Source organism: Haplochromis burtoni, unplaced genomic scaffold, assembly GCF_018398535.1.
Source record: "Haplochromis burtoni strain Fernald_Lab_line unplaced genomic scaffold, NCSU_Asbu1 Contig_35, whole genome shotgun sequence".
NCBI classification, from domain to species: Eukaryota; Metazoa; Chordata; class Actinopteri; order Cichliformes; family Cichlidae; genus Haplochromis; species Haplochromis burtoni.
This window is the reverse complement of record NW_024582396.1, coordinates 1,716,229-1,732,883: the sequence shown is the minus strand read 5'-3', so window position 1 is coordinate 1,732,883 and position 16,655 is coordinate 1,716,229. Positions and strand designations below refer to the sequence as shown.

Sequence of the window (16,655 nt, the reverse complement as noted above, 5' to 3'; positions counted from 1 at the left end):
ACTAATGCAGTTGTAAAATGAATTAACCTCCAAAAATCAAACTGACTGTGAGGTTGCAGACCAAGAAAAACTCCACTTCTTCGTAACAGACACTTTCAAGCCAGACTGAAGAATGCCAAGGACAATCTGGAGAAAGGTTATGCATTCTGAAAGTGCGTCCTTTGTTCATATGAGACAAAACTAGAGCTCTTTGGCCACAGAAACGCTGCTTATGTTTGGAGAAAGAAGGGAGAAGCAGACAACCCAAAGAACACCGTCTGCACAGGGAAACACGATGATGGGAGCATGCTTTAGTGCATCTGGAACTCGGAATCTCATCAAGGTTGAAGGTATTGTGACGAAAGTAGTGGTGCAACGGATCAAAAATCTCACGATTCGGATCGGATCACGGTTTTAAGTCACGGGTCGGATCAATTTTCGGATCAGCAAAAAAATAAAAAAGACAAAAATTGAACATTTACTTATTTACTTATGGAAGTATTTTTTACATGTTAAAAACATTCAACTCTAGACTCATTCTACGCAATTATTTAAAATAAAAAAATGGTACAATATAGTGCAGTATAGGGCTTTGTATCTACCACTCAATTCAATTTTATTTATAAAGCGCCAAATCACAACAACAGTCGCCTCAAGGCGCTTGATATTGTTAGGTAGACCCTACAATAATACATACCGCTCATTATATCGCACTCCGCTGTGATATAACGAGCGGTCACGGTCACGTAGCTTTCCGTTGCCCTGGAGCTCCACCCATTTGTAGTTGGGCAACAGATCAGTTCAGCCATAACTTAAATCTTGTCCTGCTCATACATGCCTGGGTACGATCTTGTCACTAAAGTGGACGCGCAACGGGATATCATAGCGTGGCTCAAGCACGTGCATCATAGTTTAAACCCCTTGTTTTGCACAACGGAATACGGCCTCCCGTCTGCAGCGAAACACTCCAATAGCTTTTGTATTAGCTTTAGCCCGGTCGGACTGGGCATGAAAGGGCTGCTTAAATACCGCAAACTCCTCTGCTCCTCCACTTGGACCGCTAGCGCTGGCCATAACTATCACTTGACAGACCCACCATGCGCACTGTGGAGTGGGATCAGTTTGGATTACGGATCAACTGTGATCCGTTGCACCACTAGACGAAAGAAGGATATGTGAAGAAGAAAACATCAAGCAGTCAGCAGGCAAAACCAGGTTTGGGTAATGGCTTTGTCTTCCAATATGACAACAACTTCAAATTTGCATCACTCCTGCTGAAGAACATCTGACGAATACTTTTGACCCTGGTAGTTTTTGTAGTTTTGGACAATTCCAGCTGTTTTTAGACAGAAACTCTAAACAAAACCTGCTCATCACCAGGTCACTGTTTAGTTTCAGAATAAGTTACCACCTCGATTTAACAGGTAAAAAGTGACTCAAGACTCATAAGAGACTAAACCCGGACTTTAAGCTCAACACAGCTTACTAATCCATTGACCTTCACTTTGTAGTTACACGCCTCTGCTGGGGATCTCTGTGAGCTGGTGGAAAATCTGGAGTCTAAATAGTTTAAAGCACAGATCAAAGCTGTCCAAAATCCAGAGATTCACCTTAGTGTCATGGGGTAATAAAGCATTAAAGGTTTAGAAAGACTTCATTTTGATTTTCCAAATGGAGCAGGAACCCTGAGCACCCTGAGGAGGTAAGCACAGGGTTAATGCCGTTGATGTGTTCTGTTGAACTAAACACTGTAGATGACCTCAGGAAAGGATCGATTACTCCACAGTATGTGGGTTTTGTCAGACCTGCTGCTGATGAAAAACAGTGCTGATTAATGATTTGCTCCATTAAAAACTTTCCACTAAAATAATTCCTGGTTTCATTTCTAATTAAGCCAGAATGGAAGGGAGATGTTTCCCATCCTCTAATGTCTCACTTAGCCAACATGTCAGCGATCAGACGCAGCGTGGCTAACCAGCCAACCAGTTTGGTTTTGGCTAGCTTGGCTAATGATTCCTCTCCACCAGCAGGCCTCAGCCAGCTGGACGGCTCTGACACCCCATATGGCTCCTGGAGCTCACCACCCCCACCTTCCATCTATCCATCAGTCCGCCCACAACCACCAACTGGCCGTTACCCAGGAGGACTCGCCAGGCCGGCACTGCTAGGCCAAAGAAAGTGAGCACAGCAGCCATCAGCATTCCTCCACTCCGCTGCGCCATTAGTGAGCCAAACCAGTTCTGATGAGCTGGATCAAGAGTCGGTTAAATATGAGCAGTGAGGTTGGGGCAGTTGTGCTTATTTTTATATCTCAGGAACACCTTTCTTTAAATGCGGCACTCAAGGAAGAGCAAGAGCAGCTGTTTGGAGAGGTTACTCACTTCCTGTTAATCCCGCATGATTGAAACTGGCCGATTTTGACTTTGACAGCACACAATGAGCAGCAGTGAATGTAGCCTAATGGCTAAAATAAGTTATTAGACCTGCTCTGAACAAAAAAAGACATTGAGACATTTCAAAATTTAAATGGAAAAAAATTCTAACATCTTTTTTTTTTCCCCTCACAGGAAAAGCAGTTTTGTCCAGTACTATTTATATAACGCCAAAACACAACAACGGGCACCTCAAGTTAAAGACTCCATGATAATAGAGAGAAGATGATGAAACCAAGAAGGCCGTCTTCAGTTTTGGTACGGTAATATGTTACTTAGCATTTATAAGCCACCACTAAAAAGCCAGCATGGTGGAGGCCAGAAGCCAGACTCTAAAACAGGTGATTTTGCTTTGTTAATAATCCACACTGATATAAAATACCGGCAGTGAAAGCAGAATGGCACACGCACCATCAGTGGTGGAGCGGGACTGACTCTTGAGGCGGAGCGACGGTCTGAACCGCGTGCGGTCGTTAAAGCTCCAGCTCTTCTGAACCTTGGCGGGACTGGTGCCCTCTGTGCCAGCGTCAGCCACCGGAGAGCGCCTGTCGTTCACTGATGACGTCTGCCTATTCTTGATGCTCTGACCTCGGGGGCTCGCCATCCTCACCCGCTCCTTGAAACTCAACTTCTGGCTGAAATTAGTGATGAAGAGTAGTACAGAGGGAGATTGGAGCGAGAAGGGGAAAGAAGAAGGAAGTGAAGTGGGGTGGAAATGACAAAGAGGTCAACATGTTTGAGCGATAAATGATTTTCATGATAGCAAAAAGTTATCCTGGAAAAGTGTTCCTTCATAAACTGCTGAACATGGCAGCCATCCATTTAGTATAAGGGCTGCAGGACAGGATGGAGACAGACCAGCATGCATTGCAGCAGATGCTTTAGACAAAATGCAAGCTTTGGTTAGATATGAAGCTTCAGCTGTATGATGATGCTGGTGGTTTGTTCCTGCAAGTGTGCACAGTATGCCGTCTTGTGTGACCAATTAGTTTACACATCATTAAAAGAGCCAGCGGGTGTCGCACAGTTATATTAAATGTATCGCATGTTTTTATATAAAAGTGTGAGTTTATGGATGAAAATTCATAAGAATTACCTGCAGAGTGTGAACAGGCAGGACCATGAGGTGTGGAGATAATTAGCGAGTGACAGATCCTGTGTTTATGCAGAATGACAGCATGCAAAGCCGTTCGCAGGCGTCAGCCGTGCATCATTTACACGCTGCAGAGGATTAAACAGAAGTCTGTGTTCTTCTTATTGTCACCAAATCAGTGGATTTTGGTCATGAATGTGTTGATTCGTCTCAGTAAATTCTTACTCTTAAACTCAATAGTCTGAGAAAGTCAACAGGATGGCTAATGATTTCATTAAGACGTTATCAGCCAACGAGTGCATCTGCATAATCCTCCTTTCTAATAACTTGTAAAATGAACGTCATGATCTCACTTGTTAGTCTCAACGTGACTTGACACTAATGACTGAGCCCGTGAAGTCATCAGGAAAATGTTGCATGCTAGGTTCTGATTCTAAGCTAACGTTAGCTAGTGTTGCTCACTGCTGACTGTGCCGAGTGGCAGTGAGGCCCTCGAGACTTTGTACCGACTCTGACTCGTATCCCTCGTTAGAAATCAGAGCACATGATGTAAGAAGTAACTGAGAGTCTCATAGCTGTTAGGTGGCTAGCAATAAGAAGCAATGCTTCTCACCGGTGGAGGGGATGGTACCTGAGATGTCTGTGTGGGTTCTGGTGAGTGAAGCGCGGTTTATCGTTTAGGTGGAATACAAGGAGGTGAGTGAAGAAGAAAATGTTGACGGTGCAACACACACACACACACACACACACACACACACACACACACACACACTAATTTCAATCTCACTACATCCAGAGAAAAAGCTAATTAGTTATTTCAGAGGAGCTGCTGCTGAGAACGAAACCTGGCACAGACTAATGACCTGACAGTTAAAAACCAAAATCACAACAGGCACAAATAGCGCATTGCTCAGGCAAATATCAAACAAAAGGCAGATAGTGTGTTACTATGAAGGCGACTGATGTCTCCCTGCAGGGTTTTCTGACTCTGCTCTCTCTGAGGCTGCACAGCCTCCTACAGATACCCATGCACCAAGAATTAGTCAGCATTCCCAAAGAAAAACTTCATGTCACAGGGAGCAGAGATGCTGTGTACCTATGTTTCCGAGCAGTACACCTCCTCAGTAGCTTCTGTTTATTACTATGATTTTTACTAAAAACCAAGGGGAGATAGACACACGGTGATGTGTTACATGAAGCAGAAACAGATGAGAGAAAATCTTTCTGTCTTAAACCTTCGTGCATCTAAACACCACTTTCTTAGTGTAAGCTCTGCAGAATAACTGATTGATGAACCTTTGCAGGACTGTATGCATGAAGTCTAGGAAGTACAAAGTAATACGTTTACCGCTGGAGTTTCAATTTGTCGACCACTGACATTTAGAAGCAGCAGAACGGAGGCAAATTGAGCTTAGTAGAGAAAATGAACATCTACAGGACTGTTTGAAAAAGGCTGCAATTTGGTGAGTCACACAGTTCATGCCGATATCCCTCATTTAACTATGTGAATTCAGCTGGGCCATGGCAACAAGTGCCTGAATCACCAGTGAGCGGACAGGGAGCTTTACACAGTCGTGTGGGTTTACTGAAGGTATAAACATGCAAATCCATTTTTGTTTCCCATGTAATGTTTTGGTTTCCTCACTGCCTTTTCTCATATATACTGATTCTGTTAATAAAGCAAGGCAGCTCTGCACTGACTGCACAGTGTGGCGTTTAATCCCTCCTCTCTAGCTCTGCAGTAGAGACATAAATAGAGTTGGGGGTTTTGCAGAACCTCCATCACCTTTTCTACATTGTGGTGTATTTCATAAACCAGGTTCAAAGGGAAAGAGTAATGTAAAAAAAAAAAAAGAAAGCACGCCTGCCTTCAGTTCGCAGCGGTGGTTTGCAGACAAACATTTACTCAGTGTTTCATAACTGCAAACACAACATATTACATCACACAGCCTCCACTGCCCTGCACACTGCCCTCCCCAAATGAGTCTATAAATGCATTGGCTCAAAGAGAAACATCAGGAGCACTGATTTCATTACAAAATTAAGCAATATTAGGACATTATCACACAGAATAACATTTGTAATAAGTGTGTAATAGATACCTCAGGCAAGAGGATGGTTTAAAGCATGAGAAAAATGTTGTGTGTGTGTTTTTGCCTTTGTGTGTAGTGAACGTGGTGTGTAAATGATTTTATTTTTTCTCTTTTGGAGAGAAAAAGCAATAAAAAGAAAAAACAGCACCAAACAGAAAGTCAAAACACTGAGTCATACAGAGTGCTTGTGTAAAAGTGGCTGCTTTTCCAGGCAACACATCATCACCCTTATGGCCTTCAGCTCCTGTTAGGGCACCTGTTCTGTCTGGGTGACCATGCAGGTCGCACAGAAGTGTGGCGGAAAGAGCCCTCAAAGACAGCCGGCCATTGTTTGAACATAACGATGCAGATCACGAGTGTATTAACAGAACTTCTTCAGCTTTGCTGCTGATTTCCCAGCGCTCATTCGTTTGCATTAGAGCATTGCAGGAAATGCTTTGTACCTTCTACTGAATTTAAGTGAGTGATAAAAATAAAAGCTGCACCACATTTTTGATGTCATGCAACATAAGGTACATCCGGTGTAGCTAAGTTGTCCTAAAGGCGATGACACGTCATTAGAATAGAAAGTAAATATGGGCGTGGCCATGGAGAATCACTAATGAGTGAGCTGCAAAGTGCAGATGAAGGTTGAAAAAGAAGTGCCACAATAACATCAGTTCCTCTAACAACCGGTGTCCAAGAAGTCCGGCTGTACAGCAGAAATAAACACATTTATAGCCTGATACCTAAAACTATTTCGGCCTCTATAGATTGATTCCCCTTCATAACATTGTTGAGGTGTATCTTATAGCCGTCATTCATCTTTGATCTACAGGCAGGAGTTAGAAACTCTAAAATCTAAAGCTGACTTTTCAAGGTAATCTAAAAACTCAAGTACTTACAAACATTTGACTAAAAACAAGAAGAAAAAGCCATGAAAATAAAATTCAGGCACTCAGTTATTTTCAGGTAAATTTCCCAAGTGGTCACACGTGGTACTGCGCCGCATCAGCTTTGTTGATACATTCTCTGATTTGACGCCCAGCCCTATTTCCAAGTCATGGACTTACAACACTACGTAACACAGCGAAGGTCAAACAGTCACAAACCTTGTGGTCGACTCTCCCTGCTCCTTCCTGCAGCAGACAGATCAGAAAAGGAAAGATATTTGAGAACACATCTTTTCATAAAACTTCAGTAATAGTACAGTGCTTATATCAAAATACTGGTGCTTTTGCAAGTTTTAGCCCATTTATTAGAAATCTCATATGTTGTATTAAAGAGAGTTTAACTAATATTTTCCACTTTGTCTTGCATCAATTTTTGTATGGTAAGTTATGTAATCTACCACAGTGAACAGTCTTTTTTGGTCAAAGTTACAATGTTATTGCAAGGTAATACAGTGCATCATTTTTTATTTTGCAGCTTGGTCTATTCCAAGACCAAGGAATATTGGGTATCTAACCCATTACAGGACGTTCATTTTCTGCACAACCGCAGTGAGAGCCTGGTTCACACTACCAGAAATAATTTGGACCCGGTCACAGTGGAAGCTGCCCTCTGCCAGGTTGCCCTTGGTCATTAATACTGGTCATAACCTTCTAGAACAGGGGTGTCAAACTCAAATACACAGTGGGCCAAAATTCAAAACTGGAACAAAGTCGCGGGCTAACATTAATATTTATTGAAAAATCTTCCTCCAGATATAAGAATGAATCTTTTCTTATGGACTCAAACAAGTTTTGCTGAAAAACTGAATATGGAACAAGCAAAGCTTAATACTAAACAATATATATATTAGCTTTATAATACCAGTAGGCCAGCTCTAATAGTAATTTGGTATGGCTTCGCGGGCCAAATGTAATTAGGCTGCGGGCCAAATTTGGCCCGCGGGCCAGAGTTTGACACCTATGTTCTAGAATTTCTAGGCAAAGCCAAGGGGGCAGGGTTTAGAGTTCAGAGTTCAGGGTTTAGAGTTCAGATGAGGTTCCTTCGAAGGGTGGCAAGACTCTGGATGGAGCATGAGGAGCTCAGTAAGTCAGGAAGGACTCTGCTTAGAGCTGCTTCTCCATCACATGAACAGGAGCCAGCTAGAGTGGTTCAGGTATCTAACCAGGACATATCCTGGCACCTCCTAGGTGAGGATGAGGTTAGTCCAACTAGCAGGAGATCCAGACCCAATAAGTGTCAAAGTTTTTGTGAAGTGGATGCATTATTCCACATAATAACATGAACTCGTTTGGCTTAATGAAAACCAAGAAACCAGTTTATAAAGCACACCCTGACGTGTACTGGACAGTGAACCTGCTGGATGCGCTTCATGTTGGGTAATGCAGGTTGTGCCTCATATACTTAGCACCGAGGCTTTTCCAGGCAGCTGATTTCTATGTTTACTTTTGCTTTGCAAACCTTTTCAGCGTGTAAAGTTAGCGCGGCCTCAGCAGTAGTGTTAACGGCAAATGCGAATTCTTCTTTAACGGCAACATCATAAATGCAAAGTTTATGTCCACAGTGATGAATGACACACTCAGCATGTTTAAAAACTCCTTTACTCTCCAGTTAAAGTCGTGATGATGTGAGCTTTAGGAATTCATTAAAATACAAGTTATACATGATTTATAACCGAGGAGCTAAAACCTGCAAATGCACCAATGTGTTCAGCATGATAGGGAGATTTCTGCATCACAAGCTTTGCCAGCAGCTGTTTCTTTCACAAATGCAGAGGATTTGAAGGCCGCAACACATCGATCAATAAGAGGCCTGATGGTGGAAGCCTTAACAAACAGCAGACTCACTACAAACATGCAGGTTCATGCACACTAAAGCAGCAGCGAGAGAAGAAAGTGACTTAAGGACTGCATGTTTCACACATTACTCCTTTAAATAAAGTAATCATAAAGCTATAACTGTACATTATATGTAACCATCTGCAATGCATTTATTGTATACATTGCAGATAGCTGTCCCAATATTTCCAGGCTCCACAGATGGCTTTCAAAAGCACATAGGAGGGGTGGAAAACAAACCCCAATCACTGGGTGTTTGCAGGGTGTTTAGGATGGATACCAAAAAATGCACAAATCATAAAATTTTAAAAAAGTTCTTTAACCAAAGAAGAAAAGCTCCCCATTTCTATAATTCAAGGTGCATAACTAGCTCGAGTATTAACGTTTAGCAGCTTGGTTAGATGCCTGGATTATATCACAGAACTGTGGATAATTTTAAACAGAGTATTTAAATGTAAGTGCACAAAACTCATAAATGCCAATGCTAAAACATGAAGGGAGGCGAGCTTTTAAGGCCAGCTTTTCTGCTTTTATCATGTGCTGTTTGGGACGATACCAGTCATTTCCCACAGCACGTGCCATCACACTGTGATGACCTGTCATTTTGACTTTCATTTAAATAAAAACATTATTGTGCCAATTGAACCCATGTGGGTTCTAGAGATTTATTATCTTTTCTAAAATGTGTAGTAACAGTACGTGGGATTATAGCAGTCATGCAGCGTATGTTGAGGTCTTTTATTCTGAAAGGAACAGGAAGAAGCTCTTTTTAGATATACGTTACATAGAGCAAAGCAGGTTTTGGTACAGACTGGGCAGCTTCATGAATAAAGTGCTCGTCTTAGGTCAATTTAAAAAATAGAATTTGCTGGCTGGAGTAGACACGGTATGATTTATGAAATAATAAATCAGAGGCAGGGATGTTTCTGAAACTTTCTTAGTCATAAAAATTATTCAGGAACTGCATAGTTAAATCTTTTACCTCACAGGGTATGAAACACAAAACTTCAGGAGCTTCTTTTCCAGCACATGTTCAAATTCTGATCTAGTCCCAACAAACTAAACATGAAGTCCATGATGTTTGTGTGGGACAACATGGGTGATGAGATTAATGCTAAAATGCAGATTGAATTTTTTTGACATTGAGACAATTTAAGAAAAGGAACACAGCTTGCAGTTTTTTTTAACTTAATTCCATTTTCCCAACTTTTATTAGCAGAAGTAGAAGCTAAAGTTTGTTTTTATGCTGTTATGCGACAGGTATGTCAGCTGCTGCCGTGCCTGGAAATTATCTTTGAGTTCCAGCATCCTTGAGTCAGCACATCTGTTGGTGAGGTGTGTTTACGTTTGTGAACTGAAGCCAATAAAAATTTGGACAGTGCCTCAATATGTGGGGACACGAATAAAAATAATGTGTGGTCCCATTTAAAGTGTGACACCTTAAGACAGAAACCAGGTGAGGCGCAAACATGGAACCTGTGAATTGGCCTTCAAGCGGTTTCTGAATGCTGAGAAGCACCTGCAGCCAGGCAACACTCCTACGACTCAGACAAAAACATGTCAACTTTGGTGACGCGGTCCAAACGGTTATAAAGAACACGTGAACACCAAGGATGATTCGGATTGGGCTTTTTAGAAACTTGTTCTGACACCGCTCACACAAAGTCAGGTAGGTGAAAGGAGAACTTTCATGTCATGACTTGTTTTGAGCAGACGCGCATCTCACATGGTGATATGAGCATTTAAAGTTTACCCAGAATGCACTTTTTGAAGTGAATTCTCTGGGGCGTCTGTTCCTCTACACTGCAGACATTAAAGTTGTGTTACTGAGTACGATCTGAAACGCTAGGATGTATCACGAGATACTGAAGCTCAGAGATGGTTATAGAGCAGCGGTGTCAAACTCCAGGCCTCAAGGGTCGGTGTCCCTGGGTCAGCAGACCTGAATCAAATGATTACTTCATTACCAGGCCTCTGGAGAACTTTTTAGGAGGTAATTTATCCATTTAAATCAGCTGTGTTGGATCAAGGACACATCTAAAAACTGCAGGACACCGGCCCTCGAGGCCTGGAGTTCCCCACCCCTGTTGTTGTAGAGAAAAACAAATCTTACTTAAATAAAACCTTGATTGTGGATTGTGACACTCGTGGTGATTTGGTTGCAGTTTTTAACAGAGATTAAATGTGATTTTCAGTCCTGAAGGTTTCATGTGGATATAATAAATACTGACACTTAAAAAGCCTTTAATTTAAAATCATCCCTTTTGTACTTTGAGGGCTGTAAAATTTGAAAAGATTCACACTATGAAGGTAAAATTACGTATGGTTTTATTATAAATACCAACTTTCCTGTCATTGACAGTAATATGAAGAACCACTTGATGGAAGTTGACGGTTTGACGGCACTGGGGGAAATTTCTCAACTCTTTCCGCATCCCTCATCATTTTCTGTAAAAAAGCTGCGCTACAGCTAAAGCTTGACACACTGACAGACTGAAATAGGTGCGTCCCTCTAAATCACTCTGGGCCCTGGGCTTTTGAGAAGATGAGGGCTTTGAGTTCAAAAAGCCCGATTGGGTCATTGAAGCCACAATTGGAGTCATAAATAGACGTGCTATGAAAGGGTGACGGCTAAAATTGCTGCCTTGGTCCCTCAAAGCAGCGAAAGTTCCTGGCCCGTTGAGCACTCAGCGCACAGACGGAGACATTTATAGAGAAGCAGATGAAGGAGTCAGCTTTTTTTTTTTTTTTTTACATTAATGGAGCCTGGAAATTGTCTGTCATTTATAAATTAAAATTCTAAAATCACTTCTTCTATAAATTTTCAATAAAGAGAAAAAAAGCAGATACGTAAAACGACAGGACAGAGCAGGAAAAGTGAATAATCCAAAGAGGATCTAAATGAACTTTAAATTTGCAAAGTTGAAGTGCAGGAAAGGAATGTGGCACAGACACCAAATACAGACACCAGCTGCCATAGTTGTACCTACTTTGTAGGGCTGCAGGTATGCAACGCCTTCAAGTGAGGCTTCCAGGTAGCAATGGAAACCGAGTTCTCATCAGCCGCATAACTACGCCAAACACACTGCATGCAGAATACACAAAAAAAATAGGTGGAAGGGAAAAATTAAAAGACCCCCCTCCCAGAAAAAAAACGATAAACAGACAGAAAAAAGGTAAAAAACAAAAACAAAAGAAAAACAAGGCCCCAGAGGGAGTCAGGAGAAGAGGAGAAAAGAAAAGAAAGTAAAAAAAGAGCTGATTAGTGAAAACTAAAACACGGATGTGTCACACGTCTGGGGTCGGCCGGCGGTCAGGCATGGATACATGCCTGTGGAAAGGCAGGAGGCTCTCATAGTGCCGCCACGTGGCGTCCAGGTAGGGCCTGGTGCTGTCGGTGGAGTAATAACGCCACGCAGCCTGGTACAACATGGGGATGCACAGGATGAAGAGGAGGAGGAGGAGGAGATGGGAACATATGATGGACAAAAGGAAAAGGAAGCATGTGGGGAAATATACGAGGAGGTCAATGTGAGTTCAGCACCAGTGAAAGTCAGGATGAAACTAAAGGTGAGTGAAGATCAGGTAGCAGGACGGAGGGGATCGTTGGTGTTTCTGTGCTTTATACCATAGACTGTATATAAAAGACAGACAGTGGGAGGAGTTTTCTCTGTAACTCAGCTCTTGATTTAACATCGCCGTGGTTCCTCAGACCCCAAAAAATAAACAAAAACAAAACAACCATCCCCCCAAATAACCCTGCCAGGCTTTCGGATTGTTTCAGACAAGTAGGAAGGAAATGTTTTTGACACATTTAAACAATTGCTTTAATCCAAACTGGATTTCATCTGAAAGCTGATGACGAGTCCCAGGTATTTAACCCAGGATTGTCACGTTGGAGTTCGTTCCGGACATGTTGGCCTTGTTTGCGAGTTGTTGTCCCACCCTATCATCATGTCGTTTGTTAAGGTCATATAGGACGAGGACTGAATGTTGTTAGATCGTCTGGAAAGGGACCTCAGGACCGAATCATAGGTGGCAGATAGTTGGAGTTGTCGGACACCACTTCAGTTCAGTGGACAGAGATGCTTTCAGCCACCTACAACACTGACTCCTCATCAGCTTTAAAAACTGAAGAAGCCTTTGGAACGTCAAGAGATCATCTAGATTAGATGAGCTGAACAGACGTTTCAAAGCATAAATAAAGTCACACAGTTTTTTTTCTCCTTGTCATGAATCTTCCTTGGGCAGTGGTGGTTAGCACAGCTGCCTCACAGCAAAAAGGTCCTGAGTTCAATTCCACCATCATGCTGGGGTCTGTCACACCTATTGGTGTGAATGTGAGTGCAGATGGTTGTCTATGTGTTAGCCGTGGAACATCCCTCGGTTCCACCTGTGCTTGTAACGCCTGCTTTCAAAATGGCAAGAAAAGAAGAAAAACAGGAATCTGCAATCCAAATGGTGATCTCATGGTAGCCATGACCATCTTTTATATACAGTCTATGGCTATACTAGTAGGAGGTGAAAGAGATGATTGAGCTTTGAGAAGATGAGGAGAGAAGTGGGCTGCACAGGGTGACGATATCTGCTTTTCACTGGGTTTCGTCGAGTCCATGAAGGAAAAGGACAAAGTGGAGAATGACAGTCGCTTATAGATTTTAACAACACTACAGTGGATTGAATCGTCAACATTAACGTCTTCGTTGTCCAGCCCAGAGCAGAGATATGTGTCAGAGACAAAAGAATAACAGGGTGTCTGTTTTACCTGGATGAGGTAGGCCGCTGGGTTTCTTCTCTTCTCAAAGTGCTTCTGTCTGTGCTGCTCCTGGACCTTCAGGGCAAAGCCTGAACCCAGAATACCCTGAAATGATATAAACAGCAATAAATACACACACCACAAATACACCATGATGTGGTTTCGTGCACTGGTAGCAGTGACTTAAAGAGAGTATCCTAGTGCTCCTGTGCAGGCTTCCAGAAGTCAGCCAATAAGAAGAGAGCAGGCAAGCGCTAAAACAGCTTGTTTCAGAGAACTTTTGTCCTCAAGTAGGAACATAATTCAATTTAATGACTGAATTACTGTGACTGGAAATTAACTGAATGTTCTATTACAACAATACAACAATAATTATTTTTATAAACTACAATAATAAGGTTGTAAATTTACATTAAAAAAGAAGCAAATTTCATAAAAAAGGAAACTTTACGAGAGAAAAAAATGAAAACCTGTTACAGAAAACTGATTCATAAAAAAAGAATAACTTACAGCTGGCAAGGCAAAGAAGGAGATGCCGAGGAGGGCGAACCCCGCGGACAGCATCCGCCCCGTCCACGTCTTTGGCGTCTTGTCTCCGTAGCCGATGGTTGTCAGGGTGATCTGTGAAAACAATGATTATTATCAGGGCCTGATGGATGCTCATATGCAGCCCCTGGCTGTTTAAACAGGGAACTTTTAAACAAATGTTATATTTAAAATTAAAACTTGTGCTGTATCAGAACTTGCAAGTGACCTGGTAATGCCGACGTTGTCTATGACTTATCTAAGCATCTACAAGCTATTAGCAGTTTTTTTATTTAACAGTAAGACGTCATTAGTTGGAAATTATAAAGTCATGTGGAATACCTATACCTATATCTACCTATATGAGGCCTGTTTTTAAAGGCATCTTTTAAAGGTTGTAGGACAGAAACTGGTTTCATCTTTTTGTTTGTGACTCAGGCAGCTTTTGCAGTTTTGGTGAAATGGTCCTTTAAGTGATATTAAAAAGGGGTTATTTGGTTAGTAGACTTGAAAATGCATCCTCTGCTTTACTTACACTAATCTATTAAGACTGCGTTTATTTCTGTCAGACTGCTCAGTGTTAAATGTCTTCTGGTACGCATCGCTCCATTGTATTTGCATCTTTTTCCTTTTTGCATACAGCCTGATTTTCTCCATACAGAGACATGATTTTAAATGATGCCTTCAAGCACTGCAATCACATCTGAATGATTAAACCTGCGCAGAGGCTTTAACGGGCGTCAGTCTGTGCGGCCTTGGTTCCAAGAACGCTGCTGAAAGCCGGCGGCTCAAATGTTTATTCTGCCTTATCTGAAAAAATAAAGTTTTCTAAGGCACAGAATGTGCACTCCTCTTGTCCTTTATGTGCAAAGACCTACCGAGCATCTGATGATGTTGTGCAGATATACACGGAGAGGGCGTTTTGACAATATGAAACCTCAGATTCAATGAAAATGGGACTCAAACATCTCGATGTCAGCAAGTGAAGTTTTAATAGAATTAAAAGAGTTAATTGCAGTAATGATTTAAATTGATGGTACTTAGTGCATCAAAATATGACTGCTGGATAAAAGCATTCTCATGTATTCAACAAAAGCCTGAAAAGAAGCACTTAATGAAGTGTATTCACCATTTAATGACAGGGGCAGATGTATCTGGCCGTGGACTGAAACTGGCAGGAAAACCTTACTTGGCTTTATTACTGTGCCGGTTTTATCTGCCCATCTGTACAGATATCCATCCATCTACCTCTTTGATTTGGAAGCCTGAACATTTTTCATTCAGGCTCTGATTACCATTCATGACAAAGGCTATTTTACACCATTATGAATTTCTGAGCTGGATTAATAATGGTGTTTAACGGAGCCGTGCAGGACTAATGTTTATGGACGGCTGTTGGTGCTCAGAGGCAGAGCTGAACAGGAGATAATAACGGCAAGGATTCTGCTTTTCTGCATCCAGAGCACGACACACTCATCTGAAAATACTCAGAGTAAAACCTGTACTCTGCTGATGTCCAAGAAAGTCTAACTCAGGAGGGTCAGGTGGCTGCAGAGATTGGCTGACAGCTGGTAAAAAAATCATTTCTATCAGGGCTTTTTACTAAAGTACAGAAATTCCTCCAAACTCACTGTGCCCCACCACAAGGCATCCGCATACGTAGCAAACTCATTGTTGAACTTATTCTCCACAAGGTAGACAAGGAACGAAGAGAAGATGAGGACCAAGAAGCCGATGTACCAGGCGGTTACCAGTTCCTGCAGAAGTCAAAGAGGTCATTCAGAGTTTAATGGTGGAAAAAGGAGCATTTATTTAATGCACATCGACCTAAAACCACTTTTCTCTGAACACTGAGGTCAGAAACAGAAATAAAATAATGACGTGATAGGTCACGACCCTTTACAGAACCTTCCTCTGATGCAGTCCCTTATTGGTTTAGACATAAATATGATAAAACACTGCGACCAACTTCCTGATGTGCTGCTAAAACAGCTGCTGAACTGCCTGCTCTGAACTCTACAAGACCTCTGAATGTGCCCAGTGTTACCTGCAAATCAGGGACTGCAGCTAATCTGACTCATTGCTCTGCTCGAACAACGCTGTAGGAACACAGCTGTGCTGGTGTACACTTTATCAGGAACATTTAGGTAGGTGATGAATGCTCATGAAACCCTCTGTGACCTCAAAATAGCAAGGAAGAGCAATCAAACTATCATGCAAGATTAGTCTACTAGCTTAAAAATAAATAAATACTGCATAACATTTCATCTTTAACACCTTTAATTGTTTTAATCGTATAAACATAGCGTTACAGAAACATCTTGAGATTCCCTGAAGCTTGATCTGCAGATGCCCTCCTCGCCTACCTTGCTGTGTGCGTAGACTACAGAGCCCAACAGCTTCCAGGTGCCTCCCCTTCGGTCCATTCGCACCATTCGTAGGATCTGCAGGAAACGCAGGCTTCGCAGGACTGACGTGGCAAAGATGTTGCCCTGGCTACCTGCTGACACCACCGCCACTGACGCTATCAGCACTATGATGTCTGGAATGAAAACACAAAACGACGGCTTACCAGCAGAAGAGGATACAATTCTTTATGAAGCTGCCTTTAAAATGATCTGCACTGATAAATATGTGTTTTCAAACAGAAATAATCTATACAAAGCTACACTATACAGACAAATCTGCTGGGTCACCAACACACTACACCTACAGGAGCTGCCTTGCTACAGGAACCAGGCTGTGAAGCTCCTGGCATGCCAGAGGAAGACGACCACAAAAAGATCAGAAAAACTTGAAATACAGTTTTTATTATGGTGGATTATGAAAACTGATTTTGATGCTAATGCTAGCTGAAGTTTGGACCTCTGCAGTTACTGAGTCAACAGAGCATTATTCATGTTTATGCACTTTACCTTCTCTGTGCTTGATTTTATACACCTGTGACTGAAACACTTGAATTCAAAGGCTCAGAGGTAGGGGTGCAACGATACACAAAATTCACGGTTC

At 42.0% G+C, this 16,655-nt stretch overlaps 1 protein-coding gene across 6 annotated transcripts in view; it reads right to left on the bottom strand.

Annotated features, from left to right (window-relative positions):
* The window catches only part of kcnq5b (potassium voltage-gated channel, KQT-like subfamily, member 5b), a 136,637-nt gene that overhangs the window by 8,485 nt on the left and 111,497 nt on the right, over nucleotides 1-16,655 (bottom strand). For 3 of the 6 annotated variants that reach the window (XM_042219606.1, XM_042219607.1, XM_042219608.1), the window contains exons 4-11: nucleotides 16,013-16,188; nucleotides 15,278-15,403; nucleotides 13,632-13,742; nucleotides 13,131-13,226; nucleotides 11,356-11,450; nucleotides 6,689-6,715; nucleotides 4,601-4,657; nucleotides 2,823-3,046 (exon numbers count right to left, since the gene is read on the bottom strand). In XM_042219606.1, the coding sequence (XP_042075540.1) occupies nucleotides 2,823-3,046; nucleotides 4,601-4,657; nucleotides 6,689-6,715; nucleotides 11,356-11,450; nucleotides 13,131-13,226; nucleotides 13,632-13,742; nucleotides 15,278-15,403; nucleotides 16,013-16,188 (912 nt within the window). Of the gene's footprint in view, nucleotides 1-2,816; nucleotides 3,047-4,600; nucleotides 4,658-6,688; nucleotides 6,716-11,355; nucleotides 11,451-11,696; nucleotides 11,786-13,130; nucleotides 13,227-13,631; nucleotides 13,743-15,277; nucleotides 15,404-16,012; nucleotides 16,189-16,655 lie in introns of all 6 variants that reach the window. The other 3 variants (XM_005919283.3, XM_005919286.3, XM_014332658.2) reach the window with 2 other exon arrangements.